The sequence below is a fragment of the Pomacea canaliculata genome, linkage group LG13, assembly GCF_003073045.1.
Source record: "Pomacea canaliculata isolate SZHN2017 linkage group LG13, ASM307304v1, whole genome shotgun sequence".
Classification (NCBI taxonomy): Eukaryota; Metazoa; Mollusca; class Gastropoda; order Architaenioglossa; family Ampullariidae; genus Pomacea; species Pomacea canaliculata.
Genome location: NC_037602.1, coordinates 6,096,281 through 6,119,463, shown reverse-complemented (window position 1 = coordinate 6,119,463; position 23,183 = coordinate 6,096,281). Strand labels below are relative to the sequence as shown.

The 23,183-nt window shown below is 40.4% G+C and overlaps 2 protein-coding genes across 3 annotated transcripts; one reads left to right on the top strand and one right to left on the bottom strand.

Moving 5' to 3' along the window:
- Positions 1-1,248: 1,248 nt before the first annotated feature.
- Positions 1,249-10,515, top strand: LOC112554258 (zinc transporter ZIP1-like). Of its 2 annotated transcripts, none has more exons than XM_025221963.1 (11): positions 1,249-1,632; positions 2,081-2,138; positions 2,608-6,448; positions 6,854-6,918; positions 7,259-7,453; positions 7,635-7,691; positions 7,854-8,403; positions 8,675-8,809; positions 9,123-9,227; positions 9,534-9,676; positions 9,911-10,515. In XM_025221963.1, exon 3 carries the CDS (start codon positions 2,703-2,705, stop codon positions 3,933-3,935), a length of 1,233 nt encoding a protein of 410 aa, XP_025077748.1. In that variant the 5' UTR covers positions 1,249-1,632; positions 2,081-2,138; positions 2,608-2,702; the 3' UTR covers positions 3,936-6,448; positions 6,854-6,918; positions 7,259-7,453; positions 7,635-7,691; positions 7,854-8,403; positions 8,675-8,809; positions 9,123-9,227; positions 9,534-9,676; positions 9,911-10,515. The 2 variants fall into 2 exon arrangements, with proteins under 2 accessions (XP_025077748.1, XP_025077747.1); XM_025221962.1 differs by having other exon boundaries at positions 2,036-2,138.
- A 209-nt stretch (positions 10,516-10,724) lies between these two features.
- Positions 10,725-18,341, bottom strand: LOC112554259 (probable peptidyl-alpha-hydroxyglycine alpha-amidating lyase pgal-1). The gene is made up of 10 exons (XM_025221964.1): positions 18,101-18,341; positions 17,532-17,656; positions 17,023-17,141; positions 15,401-15,473; positions 14,291-14,430; positions 13,811-13,889; positions 12,791-12,891; positions 12,378-12,493; positions 11,848-11,981; positions 10,725-11,594 (listed from the first exon to the last, which is right to left on the bottom strand). Coding segments are annotated over exons 3-10 (855 nt in total). The 5' UTR covers positions 17,025-17,141; positions 17,532-17,656; positions 18,101-18,341; the 3' UTR covers positions 10,725-11,384.
- Positions 18,342-23,183: the final 4,842 nt, after the last annotated feature.

The window sequence follows — 23,183 nt, the reverse complement described above, 5'->3', positions numbered from 1 at the left end:
ATTGGTGTATTGATAACCCTCGGGCTTGGGCATTAAGAATCAGGGGAACGTGACGAACAACGCTGGAAGTTATCCTCCATTGTGTCAAGCTGATAAACTATTTAATTTGTTTGCGTGAACTGTAAAGTGTTTTCTCTTCCTTTTGAATAAATCAAAGCAACACATTTAATTTATTACCTTCATTATTTATTTTTATTTGTAGATGATAACAGCGCAAATTGTTGCTGAACCAGGGAAAAGTTATCTAAGGGACGCAACCCTTCTCGACTTCCCAACGTCACTTGTGAGAGTTATCTTCCTTACGAGAGGCTGCACTCGTGAACTGTGTTTACGAAAAGATTAACTTCTTGCTGCTTTTTTATTTTAAGCCATCTTTTGTGCTTGGTTTGGTTTGGCCTTTGTCTGTCGATGTGGTCGATAGAGGCTGTTGTCTGTTGATGTTTGTGATGACAACATATTGGAAAATACAGAAAGTGTTGTAGTTAACAGCGATAGACCTCTTGCCTCCTTTAGTTGTTTTCTTGTCTACATTCTTGCAACATTCTTTTTCAGTTTGATTTTAGTTTTCCTTTTTTTTCCTTATTTTTCTTTCTTTATCCTTCCTTCTTTCCTTTGTTGCTCACGTGCTTGTTTTCTTTCTTACCTTCCTCGACAAGTAAAAATCATTTAGTTGTATCAGCAGATTACTGTTAGAGAAAGGAAAAAATAGGCATGTATAACAAAACAAAATCTCAGCGATGTAGAGTATTTTGAGGATCTTTGTTGTCTTTTAAGAATATTTGGTCAGTGCTCTTATTATTTTTTAATCCTGTATGGTATTATCATCGAAAAACATCCGGTGAAGCCGCTGATTCCCATGGACAGAACATGCAGGATCACGAGAAATAAGATAATTTTTTACGGGTAGCTTTACATCAGCTGCTTGACATGTATATCTATCTGGATAATGGCCTGGTCAAAGGGCACTCTCCTAAATAAGGTCGCACGTTTTCCGTACAGAAGCGATGCAATAAAATGAAGTGGATATCTCACACCAATACAGCGCACTGCACGACGGGATGTCTAACCAAAAATAATACAGAGAAATACCATTCATTCTACAAGATTATTCACCCATTTTCCCCCTTCTAATGATCTTGTTTGTTTGAGATTAGTTGTAGTGTGTCTTTTTTCTAGTTATTTATCCCCATCTGTCTTTTCCCATTATGTCCCTCTTGGCAAGAGTAAACAAAAATGATCCAGGTAGTTCACTTAGTGCTTATCTATGTCCCGGTAAATATCGTCAAGGTTGTTTAGTCAGGTGAGTACCTCATGCTGCTGATAAAGTATCAAAACATTCTCTCGTGCCCCTACTAGACCACTGAAGTCAAGTGTACGACAAAAAAGAAAGATATCCTCTGAAGTGTTTTCAATTCGTAACATATTAGCTAACAGTGCACCACATCGACAACAACTACACAACTCTATAAATTACAATGATAAGATGGCATTTGTAACTTTGTCTGCCTAAAGCATTCCCTGCAGCAGTCATGCGATTAGTTGGTGGTGAAAATTTATTGACGATATTGTGGAAAAGGGAGAAAGGATTTTATTTTGGCGGAAGTAGATGATCTTGGTGGCAGGTGTAGTTAAGTAAGTATGAAGCCTATACCATTCATTGTCTTTCTTTATTTATAACTTTTTCTTTGTTTCCTAATGTTGCTCATTCAAGAAATCACAAGGTTTTATTCCCTATGAGATTTAGTTTCTTTACATCATAAGTGTCCAGGGGTGAGAACTGAGAGAGTAGAAAGGGGGAGGGGTGAAGAATATGATAACGAGGTTTTCATCATTTCTTTGTATTACAGTTTTATATTGAGACATGATGATGCTACCGAACGAATGAAAGTTCATATCAGAATAAGTATAATTGATGAATATAAAAAATAAATTAATAAATTCGTCCACACCCCTTTTCCCTGTAATAATGATGTGTGCTGTATATCTGGTGACCTTTCTAGCAGGCTCATTGTCTTTATCTCATTTCATTCGATAGCTCCATAATCGATAACCTATTACGATATTCTGACTTCCCTGACAGGCACGTACCCTGAGTGGTGAGTGTCGCTGCATACTGTTCATTTCGCTGGCCGCCACAGGTAAGTCTGAACACAATTCATTTTCTGTAGTCTGTACTTGCGGTGTTCATTCCCAGGTGTAAAATTCTGGTGTGGTGTGTCAAAACTATCATATTAATTTTACAGGAATGTTTATGGACATGTTCCAGAATCTAGTTTAACACCTTTTGTGCAGCGTTCTTACCTTAGTGGACCCACCGGTAGGAGGGGAACCGTTTTATTTATTTATTCACCCCTTGACTGGATAACTAATGGTGATGCTGGACCGCTGTTACTGGTCGCTGTAAGGGAGGGGGAACTAAACAGACGCAGCGGCATCATCATCATCATCATCATCATCATCATCCATCATCCATCATCCATCATCCATCATCATCATCATCATCACTCACATTTCTTAGTACTTTCAGATGGAGAAGCAAAGTAGTTACCTGGGATTGAAAGAAGTGTCACCTTAAAGACTAACTCATATCTCTCAAACTTTGTCCAGAGATCGAGACGAGAGGTTCGGTACACCTTTCATAGACATCATCGCAGTGAGAGAGCAGTCAGTGCATCTTGTAGCAGCAGACCCAAAGAGCGGCCATGGAGGTTGTTGAGAGCAAGATTGTGGCCGGGGTCATCATCTTCCTGGCGACTCTGTTGAGCGGGGTGCTGCCCTACATGCTGTTCCGGAGAGCAGCAGCGCGAGCCAGCGTCGTAACGGAAGTGCTTCAGGACATCATGCAAGCTTTCGCCTGCGGTGTCTTCATCGCCACCTGCCTGCTGTACCTAGTACCTGAGGCCGAACACTCCATATCGCATGCTGTGGATTCAGACCTTCCAGTGGCAATGATTATTATCGCCTTGGGTGTCCTTCTCACTCTCTTCTTGGAGCAGGCCTTCATATTGTACTCCGAACGCAGCCAGAAAGGTTCAACCATCGCTTTTGCAGGCCACCACCACCACCATCATCAACCTCAGCATCATCATCAGAAGAAGTCCACCGAGTTCCATAACGGTGTACTCACGAAGTCAGATCCAAGCTCTGACCGAAGTGAGAAGACTTCCCCCATGGCCACTACATACCATAAGTATGGCAGTGTGGACGATTTGGTGGACGGCAGTCTTGATCATGGAAAAGAACACACCATGCTTGTTTCCGAAAATGGCGTGATTCCTGTCAGCATTGACGAAAAAAATCCTTTGCTGTTTGTTGACAAAGATGGGACAGCTTTCCTGCCAGAAGACAAACGCACTGGCAGCACTACATCAAACAAGACCAGCAGCAGCACGGCCAAGCAAGCAGAGATCATCGACTATAATTTGGATATCGTGAGCAAGAATGAGACATCAGCCAAGATGAAGGAATCCGTTTTGAGATCAGTGGTGCTGATCCTAGCTCTTTCCTTTCACACGGTTTTTGACGGTCTGGTCGTGGGCGTCCAAGACACGGAGGCCGAGGTCTGGACCTTGCTGGCAGCCATCACCCTCCACAAAGCTCTGGAGGCCATCAGCATCTCGCTTAGCCTCGTAGATTCTCACGGCCAGCATCCCCGCTCGACCTTTCTGTACCTCTTCCTCTTTTCGCTCGTCTCGCCGCTGGGTCTCGCCATCGGGACGGCATTGACCGAGAGCAACATCGATGAAGATGCTCAGAATCTGGCTTCCGGTATCCTGCAAAGCATCGCGGCGGGGACCTTCATGTACGCTACCTTTGTGGAAAGCATGAAGGACCGATACGAGGGCAGGTTCAGGCTTCTGAAAGTATTAGTCACCGTCGTCGGGTTTGCCTGTGTGTGCATGGTGCGCCTCTTCACCAAAGACCACAGTCACTAATACTTACCTGCTACCTATTCTACATACATTTTGAAACAGTTTCGAAGCAGTTAATAAAATTCATTAATAATAAAAGCATATTTATAGTGCACTCTCCCTCGTAGCAGCGCTTGGACAAAACAACTTAAAAGTTATCTTATTATTTATGAATACAAAAATACAGAAAGAGACAAAATAAGAAGTGAGAAGGAAGAAAATATCAGTGAAAATATGCAGCCGGATACCAGTGACTGGAAGAGTTTCTAAGGAAGAATAGAAAATATTACAATGGTGCTTTTGCATTGACAATAATATAAACATTGATTATGTCAAGCATTATTAAGTTTTTGTTTAGAACCCATTGAAATTGTTGAAAATTACTGTTGTCATGTTAACATTATTGATGCACAATATATAACATAACAGATTAATTTTCTAGATCGTCGTTAATATCAGGCAGAAAAAAAATTCCCTTCATTTGTCTAGTTTTACAAAAGGTTTTGTTTCGCTCTGTCAGTTTTACACACAAAGGATGATTTGCACGAGCAGCTCGGTGCCCCGAGACCTCAGTCCACGTGGTGTGTACATTGCGTGGCTGCACGTGCGCGGTCTGTGAAAAGTAATTTTCGGAAAAATCGTGTTCTGCTCATTGCTAGTGAGGATAGCATTGTCTGTTTTTGTCTGGCAAGTAATGAATAGATTTCTATGTCCTGTGTATGGAGCAGACAGGAGCCATGCAGTCTTTCCCACCAGTGTTGTATAAATGCTGGTATTGTTTAACGTGGTAACTTACATTGCTTCAATAGTTAATATGGTAGATTGAGTTGTGGTATATCAATAATGGTATCGTTTAATACAGTAATGTTGATCAATGTTACATCAGTTGAACAGTTTTGACTTTTTTAATGTCTTGATTTATTTTCGATTAATTTTTTATTATATTACAGTGTGAACTACGCATATGATCGCATTTTATATATCTTGTGTGTGTGTGTGTGTGAATACACTCGGAGTTATACGCTTGAATGCATTCAGACTTTACATCAGTCCCTACGGACTGAGACCTCTACATTCATCGCTCAACACTCAACTCTTGAGAAGCCCCCTCAATGGCGGTCTGGGGGTGCAACGGTTAGCACCTGTCACCAGTACACTGAGGGTTGGCTGTCCTGGGTTCAGCTTTCGTCTCGGGCACGCTGTTCCTTCTTGCATGTGGCATCTTAGACACGGATGGCTGCCTTTCCGTGATATAACCTTAAGTGCTGGCTCGGCCAACACCAGTTCCCCCTCCTCCTCCTCCCTCAATGGCGATCATCCTGGCGTGAGTGCAACTCACACTCCCCCCCTCTCATCTTCAAAACTGCACGCCACCGTGGTGAGCGTGGAAACCACATTCTCAGAACAGTCAGTGTAGTTTCCGAAATCGAGATCAGCTGAAGTTAGTTTCAAGATAGTGTTTGCACTACTGAATCCTTGCTTTGGACCTTGAAAGAAACAGAGCAGTTAGAAGACCGATACAAGACACTAATGGCGGATTTAATACCAAAAGACGAATGCCCAACTAATCACGAGCTCCAACCAAAATCTCTACCTGTAGCCTCGTCGCCTTTTCGTAGTCCAGACCATCTTTCTCTACAGCAGACCGAGTCACAAAATGAATCAGATGATAGTCCCGTGGACCGGTTTTACGATCCTCTTACCCCGGAGGAGACCCCTTTCCCCAACCTGATGCGATACCTGCGTTAGATACCTGTGTTCTGATCTCAAAACTCAGTTGTCAGAAACAAGAAGATGAGAGAAGTGGAGCCACTGTTACTTCACCCTGCGAACCAGGACCTATAGTATTGGAAAAGCAGTTGAGCAGCCATGTAAAACATGATTCAGTACAGACAGGGTGTGCATCTGAGACACACGAGGAGCAAAAAGAACAATTAGAGGTGAAAGGCGATGTCAAAGTCGGATCCTTAAGTACCAGCGTCTGTCATGACAGTGACAAAGAGAGAAACATTCTCGAAGCTCCTTTTTCAACCGATGTAGCTCGAAAAGAAGTCCAGGTGGTGTCAGAACCAGACGCAGACAGTCTCCTAAAATTTCAGTTTAATTCAGAAATAAAAACATATACTACCACGCGTGCATCTCCCACGAACTTCGCTGCTGTCACAGAATCTAACCCGGAAGTAGTATCCCCCTCCATCTGTGGCCTGATTCCGGTCACCTCCTCGCCTGATGAAAATACTTTGCACCGTCGCCGAACCAACAAGGAAGCAGCAGACATTGCAGGACAGGTCAACTTTTTGCGAGGAACCAGAAGGTCAAAGTTCAAACCAGTGCTGGAAGTTCTGTGGCGAACTCAAGAGCTACCAACACGAAGACGTGGAAAGCCTTGAAAACCTTTGACCTCGTCGGGCGTCTGGCGGAAACCTCCGATGTGGACCGAGTGGCGAGAAGAGATGTCGATGTTCTGTACTCCGTACTCGGCCTCACTGCTGATGCTGGCATCAAGGTTGCTGAAAAGATTCTGGGGACTGAACGTGGTGAGATAATTTTCACCTATCTCCGCTTTTTGATGCTGTGTGTTTGACATGTGTGTCTGTGTCTCTGGTTTATCCTGCGTGTGTATAGACGTATGTGGCAGGTTGAGTGTGTACCTCCGTGCGTCTGTAAGGTAATCCCCTTTACATTGTCGCTGCTGTTCTAAGTACATGTAAGTAGTTTTCAGTAACATTGTTTTGCATTCACTCTATTGTCCCATCTCTTAAATTTTTATTTAGTTTCATGAAGTTTTAATAAAATTACAATCAGTTTCATTTTGTAATAAATGATACAATTTATAGAATTAAATCAAAATCCCTTTGAAGTTTTGGTCGCAATAACAAGCCTGTAGAGAAAAACGACCAGCTGTAATTTTCAAACGCTTAAAGCAGTTCCCCTTGTTACAGTTGATCGCATCGACGAGGTGATAGCCAACTCGACCAGGACTTTCCATGCCGCCTACCTCTCCCTGGTGAGTGTCGTGTGCAATGAAGAACAGAAATAAGAGAGGGACGATGACAACGGAGGGGGAATAAGAGAACGGGTTACTGCTAGAATGAGGGAAAGAAAGATCAAAGTAAAGGGATGGGAAGTTGAGCATGATGCAATAACGATTTGTTTTGTTTGTTTTTGTTTTTTGTTTTTTGGTTTGTTTTTTTTTTTGTTTTTTTTTTTTTGTAAAACTGTTAACTCCACTTGCTCACGTGCTTACAAAATTCTTGTTCGTGAGGTGAGCTCCAGCGCTCTTCACTGACCAATAAAACACGAGTTAGTATTGACCAAGCTAATATATTATATATTACTTACTCTAGGCTCAGACGTCGGTCTGTACAACAGTGCGGGACACAATCACCAGCTTCTGGAGTCGGACTTGTGTCGGTCGACTGTTCACGTTCATCAGCGGCTGGCAAGCAGAAAAAGCCCAAAGCCTGTACCACAAAGTGTCCTGTATCTACCAAGATGGCGGATTTAAAGAGAGCTTTTCATCTGCATCAGGCAAAGAAGAGGTTTGTGTGTGTGTGCGTGTGCTTGTAAGAGCGAAGTTCTGACTATTCCGTGTACTTGTGTCTGCTGTGTGCACGTGAGTGCGCGTGCGTTAAATAAATTTAACCGTTTAGTGAAAATGATTACAGGATGAAAGGAAAATGTCTTAGAACCGCTGATGATTTCATCTATTCTCGGTTTCAGCTGTGGCGTGTACCAGCAGTTATTTCATTTCCCATCTTAATTGCTGCTTACTGCGTGGTAAGAATGCTTTGGTCTACAACATATTGACCATGGTCAGTCATTTTATCTTTCTTTTTTCTAACGATTGTTTGTTTTGGTGTTTTTGTGAATGACCTGTTCGTGTATATATGTTGTTGTATGCTAGTCTACACCACATGCCTTTTCTTTGCTCGGTTCCAGGCACACCTCCTGCTACTCTGTCACGTGCTGTGCCTCTTCCTGAGTGGCCGAGCATGTGTGAAGGGAGGCAACAAGGCGGAGGTATACGCTCTTCGTAGTTCTCCAAGTAAAATCGAATTTACTTCCACAGCAAAATCCTCTTCAGACACAACGACTAAACGGAAACAAGGATGCAAAAGTTCCGTTGCCAGGAGGTAAGACGAGGGCAACAGAAATGGAGACTTGTATGAAGATGTTTCCCAGTGAAGGATACTTCGTAAAGGAAAATGCAGATGATCTGGTCAAGCTGAAGATGGCACATATCAAGTCACCGAGAAGAGGAATGCCTAGAAACAAAATCGACTAAACATGACGTAAGAACGGAAGAAAGCAATGAGCACGCATGCGCGGACAGTAGCACATCCCGACAACAGCAAACAGCAGCAGTCACGTGACGCATCGCTTCACGACAGTACCCCGGTCTCTGCAACTTCCGCCCTCTGTGACAAGCGATGATCTCGGTAATTCTGAAAGCAGTGGTGGTGTTGACTCTCCGGAAAAGAGAAGAAAGGTAAGAAACTTTTCTAAATTTTTCCAAGCAAACCAGACTACACCTGAGAAATTATAAAATTTGTGCTGAAAACATTCTCAGCAATGCTTTTTGATATGTATACATTTATACAAATTTGGTGTAATTGAAGTCATTCATTTGAATAATCGAAGTAATAAAAGTGATGTGGTGTTACCATGATGGTCTTTTTCGTCAGTAACTTCTAAGAATTTCATTAGCACTGGCATCTTGTCCTCTAAGATATTGTTTACAATTATTTAAATTTTCTCAGCTGACACCTGTACGAAGAATGACAGCTTTCTTGAGAAAGCATGGCTATCAGTTCAAGACACGGTTGGTGGCACCTTCATCAACACCATGCGAGAACCTGACCTTAGGACAGCAGTTCATTTGTTTACTGCGAAAGGTATTTTCTTCGTCGTTTCTTCTCGTTTACTTCTCTACTTTTGCATCGTCGTGTACCTCTTTCTTTGCCTAATTATGTTTCGACCTTTGATAGAGTTGTAGTTGCTTTATGTGGGTTTTTTTTTTTTTTTTCCTTTCATCTTTTGCTAAATTTCTTTTTGTGTTTACCTGTATATTGCATGACCTATCGTGTGTCGGGTACACGCTTCTGAATATATCTTATCGTCGACAATCATCTGCATCAACTAATGAAATCTTTTAAACCTTTGCGTTGAAATGGTTTAATGGGAATAATTGTTGATTGGTTTTGCAAGATTCCGGTGCTAGCTGACCTTCTGCGTGACCCCTGTGACCCCGTGACTCTGACCCAGTCGTGTTCCTGCTCGGCGCGTGTTCGTGTGTGGATAACGAGACGACAAGTAAGTTATAAGAGGGTGAACAAATATTTGAGGGTGGGGAGGATGGGGTCTGTGGCAAGCCTCATCTCTATGCTGCTGGGCAATCAGCATCATGAAAAATATGGCGTCGGGCTTATGACTGCGGCTGCAATCAGCTTGTAGAGTTTGTCTAGCTTTTTGACTCTTTTCTGATGGTTTTTATTGGGGGAGGGCGTGGGTACTATTTTTTTTACTTCTTACAATATTGTTTGATTGTGAGAACCAATAAAATGGTCGGGAGTTTGTTCTTGTTGTTTAGTATGCTGACATTTGGCTAAATTGTTGCAGGACGAATCCTTCAGATGGTGCCCCCTAGAGCACCTAGCCAAAGCTTAAAGCGGAAGCTGGATAACGTGTACCCACCCGAGTCAGACACGGGTGACGAGGTCTGGAATCAATCTGACGAGGAAGGTGACGACGATCCCAGTCACGTGAGTAGTGATAACTGTCAACTAAATATACTGAGTAGCAATGTGAGGGCATGCAAGTCATTCGTGAACAGTCATTTAAGGACAAAATTATCTGATCCTACTTTGCACTGACACGCCCATCTTTAATTTTTATTTCTCTTTGTCAAATATTCCTAAACTTCGCGCATGTCTGAGGTAACCTGTTGTAACGAAGAAAGGTTGATAACTGATGATGAGCACTACTATCTCTTACAGGATGTGCCTCTGACAAGGGAACTAACTTCTCAACCTCTGGCAGACAAAAGTGACAGGGACAAGGTTCGTGAGCTCGGGTTAAATTTCACAAAACGGTTGGAAAGTGTATCCGGGAAGATCCCTCACCCTCCAACATCCAATCCGCCGAAAAGACAACTAGGTCGAAAGCTGGTGGTCAGGCTCTTGACAACTTTTTGAGGTCCAGCAACTCTCAGGAAAGTGGAGACGAATGTGGTGAAAGCACTTTATCTAAAACACATTGACATCAATCATTCCTTATGAATTGCAAGGGAGGAGTACAGATAGAAAGAACTACTCTTCTGGGCTCAGAAGAGTTGATTGATCATGGTCTCTAACTGACTAACCCGTTCAATTGTTAATGACCACTTATAATTTTGTCTACTTTTCTGAAAGGTTCTCAACAAAAGTTTAGGTTTGACTTTAGGGAAAAAAAAGCAAAGTGGTCGTCGGGTATGTCTTCTCACTGGAGTTGTCACTGCTTTCATTACATTTATTACATTTTCTGAACATTTATTTGTATTTCAACATTGTAGTAATTTTTGATAATGTGCTTATCTGCAAAATTAATAAATATTAGCACTGTAGTTGCTAGTTTTTTCTTGTATAAAATTTGTTTCATTGTTTTCCGTCTGTTTTTCTCACTAAATGTTTAGTCATGGTTATTTAAGATAATTATCCCAAACCATACAAAACTCTCTTTTTTTAAATTAAATTTACGGGTATAAAGGTGCGCGTGGGGAATCGGGGTGAGAAGGGTATGACACACTTACATACAAACATGCCTCGAAAATTGTCATTTACTAATAGTTTATTCGCTTCTACTAAATATTGGTGTCAACAATGAAACTCAACACCTAACATTTTAAATAACAGTTTTGAAAGACATTTCATCGCACTGACGATACGCGGTTGGTAACTAGACGATTTAAAATGTATTCAAAATTAACTACAGTTTGTAATGATCATATAATTAAAGTCTAATTCATTTTCTAATTTTTTACAAATTTACAAAAGGAATAGCTTATGTTTCCTGCTTTTTTCGTATTCTGCCCTGTCGCCGAAATTCCACAGTTTGTCTACCTCTATGTCCTAACCATTGGCCTTAAAAATAAACGCTCATTTTCATTACCATGAATTACCAATTCCGTGAACATTAAAAAGCCATTGGCTGAAACATTTTCATTCTTGGCGTCAGAACAATTTCTTTAACATAATTTCGATGTTTAATACAATTTCTCCAATGGTTAGAGAATTAGCCCTAAAAGTGTCTACTACCTAAAACCGAATTTTTAAAAAATGAAATCTCTACCAATAAATTATTTGTATATACACTCAAAGTATCACAACAAGTAAAGATATTTGCTGAACCACCATACTAGTGCTCATCTAATCTGCGTGTGTTCTGAGTGGTTAATGTGCACGTGATCGGATAAAGCTTCTTGGCTTTCCTCGTTTAGAGAGTTTCTGGACTGGATGGGGAGGAGTTCCATCTGGCTGATGCTCCATTGTCCTCACTCGGCCTTCCATCGCTGGGAGGAGTATCAGGGAGGTCCTTGACGAACTTGCGCACCGTGTGCTGCAGAAGGTCTGCGATGTAGATCTCTCTCCCGCTAGGTGACACTGCAATGTCGTGAGGGATGCTGGGACCGCGTAGCGCTTCGTCCTGCAAACAAACACCAAGTTTTCTTCTTTTATCTTTTCTTCCATACTTGCACCGTCCTGCATCCAACAACCACAAGAGACACGAACAGAGGAACCCACCTCCAGATCCAACAAATGTTTTCTTTTCATTTTTGCTTCAACATTAATTAAATGTCATGTGGACTTCTAAAATTATCTTGTAGTGAAATAAAATAAACACATCTTTGTGCTTCAGGAGCTTGTCGAAGCAATACACTTTGTTTAAGAATTCTCACCTCTGTTATGAAGCCCCAGCCGGACAGGTAGTTGCCCTGCAGGTCATAGGTGAAGACGCGCGCGGGACTGAAGCTGTTGCCGTCTACTTCCACCGGCTTCTCGGCCAGCAGCGCCGCCACGTACATGACGTCATCTATAACAACAACCACGTGCCGAGATGCTTTTAATCCATTTACGCTACTATTGGCATATACTAATATACGCGTGCTCATACGTTATCGGCAACGACAATTAAAATGTGAAAAAGACACTAAATAGGCTTAAAAGATATCACTGAGTCCATCGATGGGAGAGTAAAGCTTTCATCATGGAATCATGTTAAGTACAAACACTGTTTTCCTAATTTAATATCTCCTCTAGCAAATACATAATTTTTTTTTCTACTTTTTACTATCTTATTTCACTATCTTTCTAGCACCTTATACTTCCTTTTAAAATCTATTGTATTTCTGACAACTTTTATGACCATTTTGAAAGTTATATTTCAATTGCAGTTTACAAATAGTGTCAGTGGAAAGTGTACACATACCTGTTTTATCATAAGCTAGTCCGTACACTTGGCCTACTTCACCCTCGGGAACAAGGTCAAGGGCGAACTGCCCAACCAGCGTTGGGTCGCGTAGTCCAGCGTAGTAACACAAAGCTCTGCAAACAAGATATTTTACAGTTCTCATTCAGTCCATCATTCACTAAGAAAATTTAGAGGAATCGCAATCAAATGGAGGAAAGTAGTCAACTGTGGATCTTATTCGACGCTACCTCAAGAAAGTACAGTTTCGCAAGTACATCGACAAAATATTCAGTGAGAATTTATAGAACACTCTGGTAGAGGATACCAAAGAACAACCTCTTCAAAAGCAGTAAAGTGGCAAATGTTAAATACAAACATTTTTCACTCGTTATAGAAATTTAAAAAAGAGCAAACAAGCACTCATGAGTTACCTCTGGTCCTCGCGGTCAGCTACGCAGATCAGGTCTTGGTCCTCGACGAGAGCGAGGCTGTGAGGCATCAAGGTTGTAGGGCGAGTCCTGCCATCCGGCAGCTTCACAACGAGGGAGAGAGAGGGGAAAATATTAAAACTAAAATGCAAGAGTCATCCTATTTGGTATTTCCATTGTTTATTACAAAGAATGTTTACAACAGCCGATGACGCCATCTCACACTAGAAGGGCAAGCGGACAGCTCAGGGGTTCGAGGCTGTCAACACCCTTTTTAACCGGATTGGTATCCTTTGGGCGCGAGTAAACATGACCAACCTGACCCAACTGTAAAATAAGTGCCTGACATCTTAAAGGGAAGGACCGAAGAAAGGAGACAAGCAGCGTTTTTCCAAAATTACTGCCCCTGACATAAATGTGAAATGAGCGCTGTACTCGCCAAAATAAAAAGCTGGCCTGATGGTAAGTGTGTTTAGACAATTACTCTTTTGTTAATCACTAATTTGCTTTGATTCCCTTCTCATAAAAGCTACATATAGCTTTCATACCAGATGTGCCAAAACCTGGGATATTTCATTCTTTAGACTGGTGCTCTCCGAGGTTTTTCGTCGGACGCGATTAATGTAAGAAAAGAAAAAAAATTTGTCACATCCCCTTTACTTCTACGACACATTAATCAAATGCATCTATTTATGTGAAAGCATCTTCTCGGTTGTAGTTGGGCAATACATTTCAAAATACCAGACTGATGTTCAGAAAGTTACATAAATTTTCTAGTTTAGTGTCAGAAAGTTGACCTTTAAACTCAGTAAAGGCAAATAATGAGACCATTTCAATGTAAACAGTCGTCGATCAGTCAAGTAAAGCATGTGATCTTATCATAGAACCTGGGATAGTTATAGCAAACATTTTTTAAAACAAAGGTCAAACGAGAGTTCAAAACACCGAGACACTAAACATTATGAGCATGATTATTAATTATCAGAGGCAATAAGTCATTAAAGGAGTAAGATCAAGCCAAACCTTGAGTAGACTGCTCCACACCCCACTTGCCAATGAGCTGCCCTCTTTGGAAAATTTGAGGATTCGGCTGTTGCAATAGCTTTATGGAGAACAGATATACAGATAATATTTAGTGTACAAATAATGTTAAACTCTAATGAACTTAAGGTTATATTGTTTATTCGTTGTCGTAGTACTACTATAAAATTTACCACTTTGTCTAAAACGTTATTTCTAAATCGCCATAATCCGAACCTAATTTGCACTTAAATGATTTAAGAATGAAAAAATACACGCACAAGAGAACCATATGCACAAAAATTTCCGATTACTTTCAATTTCTTTTCAGTCTTTTTATATATTGTGTCAACGCGGGTTTGAGTACTCGCAGACAAACACACCAACACAAAAATACGCATGATCAACCTGATGCCAAAATAAGCAAACATTACAAATAAATAACTATTAGAAATAATGGAGATATTTAGCATCGCTTCATACCCGTCGGACACAAAGAAGTCGCCATTCTCTGCAACAGCAACATCCGTCGGCTTACAGAAATGGTTGTCGTCACTTCCGGGTACAAACATTTCTCCAAGTACAAGGTCCGGCTCTTGTTTTCCTTTTGGAATCCTCAGTACCTGTTGAGAAAATGGTAATCATCTCGAACTTTGAATCTCTCTACTTGTCTGAAACTTAGGCTAATATTGTAATGTTCGTAGATAATTTATACTTTTTACATTATTCTAATCTCTCAGCTTTTCTTTTCTTTTTTTTGTTTTGTTAATATCGAAATTTACTTTGTGGCGTCTGTGAACAGACTTTTTCCATTATGTCCCGCAGTCCACACACATCTCTAACATATCCCTTCTGAACACATTACCGATAGGTTAACTTCCGAAAATTAAATTACTGTTTACTGTCATTTGCATGAATTTGTGTTATGTATGCCGAAAAACAATCCACCAAACGCTTGCTAGGAATAAAATGGTTTCCATGACACACGTGTTATATCGAAATCAATCAATCCTGTCGGAATTCCATGTGTCCGTAGTGCCAAAGTAAGGTGTCCTTTTCCTGACAACCCAAGCATCTCTGACTGTCGTCGCTCTTTTAGACATTAACATCTGCCGAGTGCAGCAGTTCGATGTCTGCTGAGTGTATTTTTGTCTTAATCATCGACATGATAATGACAGATTCATTACTTGTTGCCTCGAATATTGCAGGAAAACAATCTATTGATAGTTATTCCAGAATGGAAATATTCCTCGGGGGAAATAAGTGTGCGATATTTTATAGCCGATATCGGAAAAACCTTCATAAATACACATGAAAGTGGCATCGTTATTTGCCTCATCAACATCATTATGAGAAAAACACAGTTATAGCCTGTTTTGTGATATGTCGTGATTATTTCTCGCAAAATTATTATCTAATGAAAATGAAGATCTGTGCCTATGACGAGCTTTTGATATTTAAACAGCAAAATGCAGGGAATCTCGTAAACGATGTGAAAGAAACCTCGTTAAGATCACAATACATCTTAGAGCAAAGAGATTATTCTATTAAGTGCTGTTTGCTTTATGGTGATGCTAGTTGATGGCTGTTTACTTGATGCCTTCCGACGTCCGTTAGCCAGATATTCCCGTCTTTGTCCACCGTCAGTCCGTGTGGCACGTAGAACCTGCAATGGAAAGGTGGCGCCATGATGACAGCTAGCATAAGATAAAAGGTCTTTGTGTGTGTGTGTGTGTGTGTGTGTGTTGTGTGTGTGTGTGTGTGTGTGTGTGTGTGTGTGTGTGTCGTCAGAGTAAGAATAGCGGGTTAACATCATGGGAACGTGAAAATATGAGAATGTGGTTTGTGTGTGTGTGTGTGTGCTCGCTTGCATGCGTAGCCTAGTGATGTATGCGTGTCGTTGTGCGTATGGTTGTGTATTGTGTATGAATATATACGTGCGTGCGTGAGTGTGTGTGTGTGCCTTTAATCTTCTTGATGTGTTTGCCAGCCATCTATTCAAGGCATTCGTCGTGCACGATAACATAAAAGTTTCTCCCTCTTGAATGGATGAACGATCATTCAATGACTGAATGCGATGAAGATGAATTGATGCTATGCACGCGTCTTCGCATCCCCGATTTCTATGTAAGCATCACATAGGAAATGTTACTTTCTAAAATGCAATCTTCTAAAATTATTATTTAAGGCTTGGATAAAAGTCTGGTGTATTTTTGAACATTAATAACAGACAAGGGCAGGAGGCTGTAAACAACATGTTGACAAGGTACTTCAGCAAGTCAATACACTTATGCTTTGGTTTAAGATTAATTTATTTAAATATTTTTAATGTCACTTTTTAGTTCTTTTACGTTCTTCCCTTTAATCTGCTTGATGAACATCTTCGTTTTGAGTGCAATGGGGGATTTGCAAATCTGATGTCTTCTGTATTTCAGCGCTTGCTCTAAGCTGTTTTTTACTATAATTTCTCTGAAACTGAAATTGTGGTGATTATTGTATCTACAGAGATGAGAAGAATAGAAACTACGCTGAATATGTTAATATTATAATAATGTGGCAATTATTAAACAAGGTGACAGTGGGATGAGGCTTTTTATTCATTTCACTACATCATTTACATATTTATATGAAAGTTTAAGGTTTATTCTCTTTCATTATTTTACGATCACCTCCATGGACTGCAAATGCTTGCGATCGTGTAGATAATGTGGGTACAGCCGCAGTGCGTGATGGGAGGGCTATCATGAGTCAAACTGAGTGATTGACGACATTACAGACCATTGATGTTGGGGGGAAATCCTATCAACGGCAAATCATGTGAGCAACATCTGCTCACCTAAGGGTAAGATCGCGTGCTTTCCCTTCGGACATCAAAGGCGGCAAAGGCTTTGAAGTGTGCACGCTCCACATGATTGAGAGGACTTAGGTGTATGAACATGGCGTGATCACACAATTGTCATCTGATACGTTTAGACACATGGCAATACATTTTTTTCTCAAAAGATGTATTCTGGCTGCATGATTCAGTAGTTTTATGAAGCATTAAGAGATTTGCCTTCAAAGAAGCCAGGTTTTTTTATGCTAATAAAAAAAAAAGAAAGTGCGGGGCGATGGGTGCGCTGGTTTAGAGCAACGACGACTTCATTTTTAATTAAACTTTATTTTTTATTAATGGACATGAGATTTAAAATAGTTTTACAATTGTCAGTACTTACATGTTAGCTCCAAAGCTGTCTACGAGAGCTGCCCTGTTGCTGCGTTCAGTCTCACAATAGCAGCATCCGAGATGTTGATTCTCTGGTTCTCGGGCATCACGTTGTATTCGTCAAAAGTTCTGGACACCCAAGGACAGAAGCAGAAAAGTCTAGTGACTATGTTTGTCTGTTTTGTCTTGATGCCTGCTCTTTTACTCTCTCTCTCTCTCTCTCTCAGACATTCCACTTTTCCTTGTTTTTGCACCTGTATATTTGTGCTGCATGCTCTCTAGCTTTCTTTGGCTCAGAGGTGGGGAAAGGAGAGAAGGAGCTTTTTTTGCTTTGAATTTGCTTTCTGTTGCATTGTTGTCTCTGAGGGGTGTGTTTTGTGTACAAAGAGTCGCGCGTAGGGACATATAAATAAAAATAGTATGCACAAATATGCACGCGTAAATACATAATGCATTGGGAGAGAGAGTGGGGGAAACACTGACAGAAAGAAACTAGGTATAAAGATATCAAAGACTTACTCTTTAGTCCAAGGTCTGTTTCCACGATGAAAGACAAGGACTTCACCTGACGGGGCGACATCCACCCCTGACACCTCCCCCAGCTTGACATCCTTTGATGGCCAGTCTCTACTTTCTGTGGGAATCTTTAAAAGTCGAGGAACAAATCACTTAGTGGTATCTACAAAACAAAGTGACTACGAACACGTGACTTCAAAATATGAGCCTATAAAACATCCTGCAGACGATTAGCCGTTAATACTGTCATAAGCGACATTAATAACTGTTATTGCAGATGAAATAATACCTGAGCATAAAATTTTCAAACTTTGATATTGTTATGACCTTAATCTTATTGATGAATCACCTGCTAATCTGGGATCAGTACAGATAGGTCAGCGTCACATTGTCGGAGTAAATAAGTATATTAAAATGGAAGGATTGGTCTCTGGATCTCTCCATGCTTGTATATTGTTTTTAAAGCTGCTTTTTGTCATGAAGACATATTAATGAAGAAAAAATAATACACAGTCAAAGTATACATCATACAGCAGGACAGTACCTTGAGACTTCCAGTTATCTCCACTCACCATAGTCTGTGCGTTTCGTTGTTGGCTGAGGATCTGAGCCAGGAGTTCAGGGGTCAATGTCCCTGTCGCTGTGTCTGTGGTGGCGATGGTCTGGCACAGAGAGGCCATCACTGCCACACACCATCAGAAACAGCAGCCACATCACTGTACTGGCAGCCATCTTGACGGTTCCAGTCGCCCAGCCTGCAGACACAACCTCTTTCTCTGTGGAATGTGGTCTGTGGATCTTCCCTCGGTCCCTGGCCAGAACAGCAAACCTTCTAGTTGACTGTTCACAGACACAGTCGAGCTTCGTCCACAGCTTCTGTGACGCTGGTTCCTCCTTCCACTTTCCTGCCTCGTCAGGATGGGCATGGACGAACATGGACGAACCCACGCAAATGTTTACGCTCGATTTTCATAATGTATTGATTCGCAGTCAAGCACTGGAGCCCAGCGCGGGCACGCGTGCTTTGAAAGATCGATGGCAGTTGCTAGGCAACCAGACAGCTGGCAATCGCTCACAGACTGTCAGCGGCTGCCGATTCAACGTAAAACTGTGCGACAGTCATTACTACTCAAGGGAGATAACTGCCATTGTATGGTGGGGGTTAGTGTGATAAATGTGATGGGCACTGGGTAGGAGAACAGAGAATTAATCTGTTGTATGGCATCATGACTGGTTGTTCATACATGCACCTGCTTTTAAAGTCAACGCCGAATAATTGAATATGATTGTTTCCTTGTGTGGCATTAACGTGGAAATAGAATAAAGATTGTAATGTAATGGTGCGAGACTTGTCTTTGGTCAGCTTTGTTATTGCATATTTATAATTTGATTTCAAAATTCCGAGGAGATCCTGAAATAAGCAAAAAACTGAAATATGAAAATAATAATAAGCTCGATTTTTGTTTAAATACTGATGGATGTCAATTTTCCTATTTTTAATGAAATGATTTTCTGCCTTTAACGTCGACACCCGAACGAGTTGTTGCTTCTAGGTTTATCCTGCCGCCATCGTGTAGCATCAGGGGTCACTGAACCCAGCAAGTCACGTGAGACTGTGATGAACTTTGTGCACGAGACTTGCTGGAAGCAGGAAGTGTCGTGGGGTAAACAACCAGCAAGAAACTCAAGATATGAGTACGATACACAAATTAATAGAAGCACGAATTTTTAGTGGCTTGTGCCATTAACCTATTAGTCTTTCCACTAACTAATGAATGTTTATTATACTCATTGCCGATATCAACGTTGTTTAACAGAATATCCTCTCCTCTGTATGTATATATATATATATACTAATGGAAATATTTACGTGCTAATAAGAAAAGCTGCCATTCAGCCAAGTTACCCTGGCAGGGACAGAATCTCAATGTTCCTATTGTTACTGAAAAAAACCAAATAAGCAAGGTTCTCCTGGTGTTTGGTTAGCAGTCCACTTACCTACAAACCACTTCCACGCCCTCTACAGGACGTGTGATCACAGTTGCACGTGTCACGTTTTCTCTCGGGCATTTCTGTCCTCTACTGGACCATGTCATCGAGCAAAAACAGCGCAACATGAAGCTTGATTATGCATTTATTACAATAATCAGTGTGTATGGCAAGGATCCATTGCAAGCCCCAGAAGGGTATAATCTTGTCTAGCGTTTCCATAGAGACCTGATTGGTAGTAGTGCTGCATTGCATCAGAAAATGACGCAATAAACTCTGAATGACGTGTCCATGACGGTATTATGCTATGTGATGCAATATGACATCATTGTAGTTTCATGTATGACGTCGCTAAGTCCTACTGGATACATTCACAGGCTTGAAACAGAATATGAACGATATCAAATATATTCAAAACGAGAACGAATAAAAATATTTCATGGTCATGTTCGTGTTCAACACACCAAGGTACTCCAGATTAGGACTTAGTACAAAGATATACAGACAGACAGGCAGGTAAACCACACAGTCAACTGTTGAACAAATATCCTGTCAAACATGACACACAGGCGGACACAGATACTCGTGTAATTCTACACAAGCAGACAGACAAACGGAGGCAAACACACGCTTTATCTCGAGGCTAATGGCTGCTGTAAAGTTCTCTCTACACGTAGATTCTTAACTCGTTCATCTGCAGTGACGTCAACTTCCTGACCAATTTTTTATTTTGTTTGTTTGTTTTTGTTTTATTATTGTTGTTCTTGTTTGTTTGTTTTGTTTGTTTGTTTGTTTTTTGTTTCTTGTTTTCTTTTGTTTTTGGTTTTTTTTTTTTTGTTTTGTTTTGTTTTTTGTGGCTTACTGTCTGCAAGAAACTAAAATAAATTTACATTGTTTCACATGATCAGTAGCTGATGAATATTTCTTAAAGAACATGGAGACCTTAGTGATAAAGGGAGAAGAGGACAAAAGACTTAAAATAGACAAAAGAATGAAATCTGAAAGAAGCAAATGTATTAGAAACGCATTAACCCAGAAATAAAAATAACTTTAGTTTTGCCTGCTTATACCTTCCACAAAATTGTGATATAATTATAATAAATGATAATGATCCTATCACAAGTGAAGATAGATAACCTTATACTCAACACGATTTGCTTGTAGTGTTTCATTTTTTTTAATCAGACACTTGGACCAAAGATAAGAGGACAAAGTGACGCCACGTGATGTTTGGTCAGCCATCCACTCCACTTGCACTCGTTTCCGTACTTTCCGCAGAACGTGCGACTAAAGCAAGTTGTAGGTGTTACCATCCCTCCATGCCACTCTTACAATTATCATTTACATATATTATCATACTAACAACCAATAGCATTTCTCTTTAGTTCGTTACTCTGTAGAGTGAGTATAATTTAGGATTCATATTATCTTGGCGTGTTTTACACAGAGCTGAAAATTGCAGAATTCAACCTGGGACCGAGTGGACGGATCGTGTACTCTGCGAACTGTTTCATTGAACGGGTGTAGTAATACTGAGCCTTGCTTTTCCTGAAGTTTAATGAATCCTTCAGGTCACCTGTGTTAAGCAGACGACTAAACTTCTCTATCTTCTATATCTAATAACATACTTTGTAGGACGTGCAGCGGGAGTCTTCCATTTATCGCAAGTCATTTAATGAGGATTTCTTTGTAACTTCCAGAAACAGCAGCAACAAGTCCTTCTTAGAGTTACATAAAATAAACTAAAAATATGGATAATAAGATGAAGATCGGCATGATAAAGCTGTGTTTTGTTTTGGCGTCACTTTATTTCAGGGTTGACGGTAAGTCTCAAGGGTTTTGAGATATTCCCAAGCTTGAATATTCTAAACATCTTTTCTTCTGGATGTTGTAACTTTTTATTCCATTTTTGCTTGTTGTTGACTAATTGTAGGTATTATGGTTTGTATTCTGGCTTCTCACATTCTGCCACATACTCTTATCCCAAGTCTCCTTAGAAAATGTTAACCACGTATTTTTTTATCCGTATGTTATTTTTACCGTTGTTACAAAAAAATAAAAAGTAAAATGACGATTGAATTATATAATGGAAATTTTTTAACAATTACCAAGTTGATTTGTGTGCGGATTTAAGAATGGATAGTGGTTATAATAGTAATTATCACTACTGTAGCATCTGGATGTTCGGATAGCGTGGAACTGATTTAAATAAGACAAAATTGTTGTATATATATATATATATACACTTTGCATCATTTGTATGTTCGCTAAATCTTTTTTTCTTGTTGCACTTGATTTTCACATTGCTGAGTCTTTTTCGTGGACTAACTTAATGTTATTTTAATAAAGTGACTGTCGTGGAAATTTTGTCTGTAATGTTCCCATGTAGTAACATGTTAAAGTAGTTGGTGAGAATTTCTGTCATCAAAGTTCCCAGCTTCCTGTGACCGTCATCGCGTTTGACGAGAAAACGCAGAATATCAGTTGCCCTGGAATGTTAATGACAATCGTTGGAACGTTAAACTAATATTTAAATTTTTCCTCCATAAGGTCACACAAAGAATAAATTTGCTCACCCTGGTAATCAGCAAAACTCAACTGAAGTATCACCAGTCATACGTCAGTGGAGCTGCCTTCTCGACTGGTGCGAGAAATGTTTTAACATTAGTTCAACACAAGGTGCTGACATGAATGAGGTTAAGGTACCAGTCTAGTTAATATGCTTCTTTAGTAACTTAGTATAAACAGATCCGTAAATATTGTATCCTTTTTAGAGGTTGGGAGGATATATGATTATGTCTGTGTGCCCTACCTTGTCTAATTTAAAAAGACAAATTTAAAGTAAATCAAGTTAACGTCAATCAACAGAAAGGCATTTTTAAAGCATCCCAATACATCACAATATTTAGAGGGCAATAATAATTATCATTACATTTATTATTCGTCTCGTTGAGATTATTGAAACAGATTAAACGTTTTCTTTGCTGAAAACCAGGTACAGCAATGTAGCTATCATGTATGTCCACGTTTACTTTTTCTATTTTGCTTTCTTGGTAGACTGGCAACATTTTCAAGATAGAGCCGTGCTCCGCCACTGAGGAACATCTCTCCCCGTTCATGGATTGCATTCCCTTCCACATTCATGAAGATTCGTACCTCGTAATGGTGTCAAGGTGAGCACTGATTTATGACGTCATCCCCAGTAACCAATGTCGTTGCAAAGACAGTATGGGAGCCGTTAGGTACGTTAATGAATGACGTCATCTAATTACACTACAAGCCCACTATATCACCATTTTCCCGTGATAGCCGCTCTCTCTCTCTCCCCCCCCGATCTACATGCCTGTCTGTTTATTTAACCTGCCTGCTTGCCATCCTGTGTGTATTTACTAAATGACAAATAAAACTAATTTTATGTGTCAGGTGTGACAATTCAACTACAAAGTCTAACAACCAACAACAACAACAACTACTCTGTGAAGGCGACTCTAGCAATGAAACGATCACCAGCGTGCCAGTCGTCCTGAAGACCAACCGAATATAATTTTTAGAAACATTTTCTGCGCGTTCTGTCATGGTTACAAGTTGGAGGATCTGGAAACAAAGGAGTTTTACTATGAATGCGAGGCAAACGTGTCTTTTACTTCACAGGAAGAAATTAAAAGT

Coding starts and splice junctions, on each gene's coding strand:
- LOC112554259 (XM_025221964.1), bottom strand. Junction 12,892..13,810: donor TGTGGAGCAGTCTACTCAAG/GTTTGGCTTGAT, acceptor CTCGTTGTGAAG/CTGCCGGATGGCAGGACTCG. Junction 11,982..12,377: donor ACTAGCTTATGATAAAACAG/GTATGTGTACAC, acceptor TTGTTGTTATAG/ATGACGTCATGTACGTGGCG.
- LOC112554258 (XM_025221963.1), top strand. CDS start 2,703: ATGGAGGTTGTTGAGAGCAAGATTGTGGCCGGGGTCATCATCTTCCTG.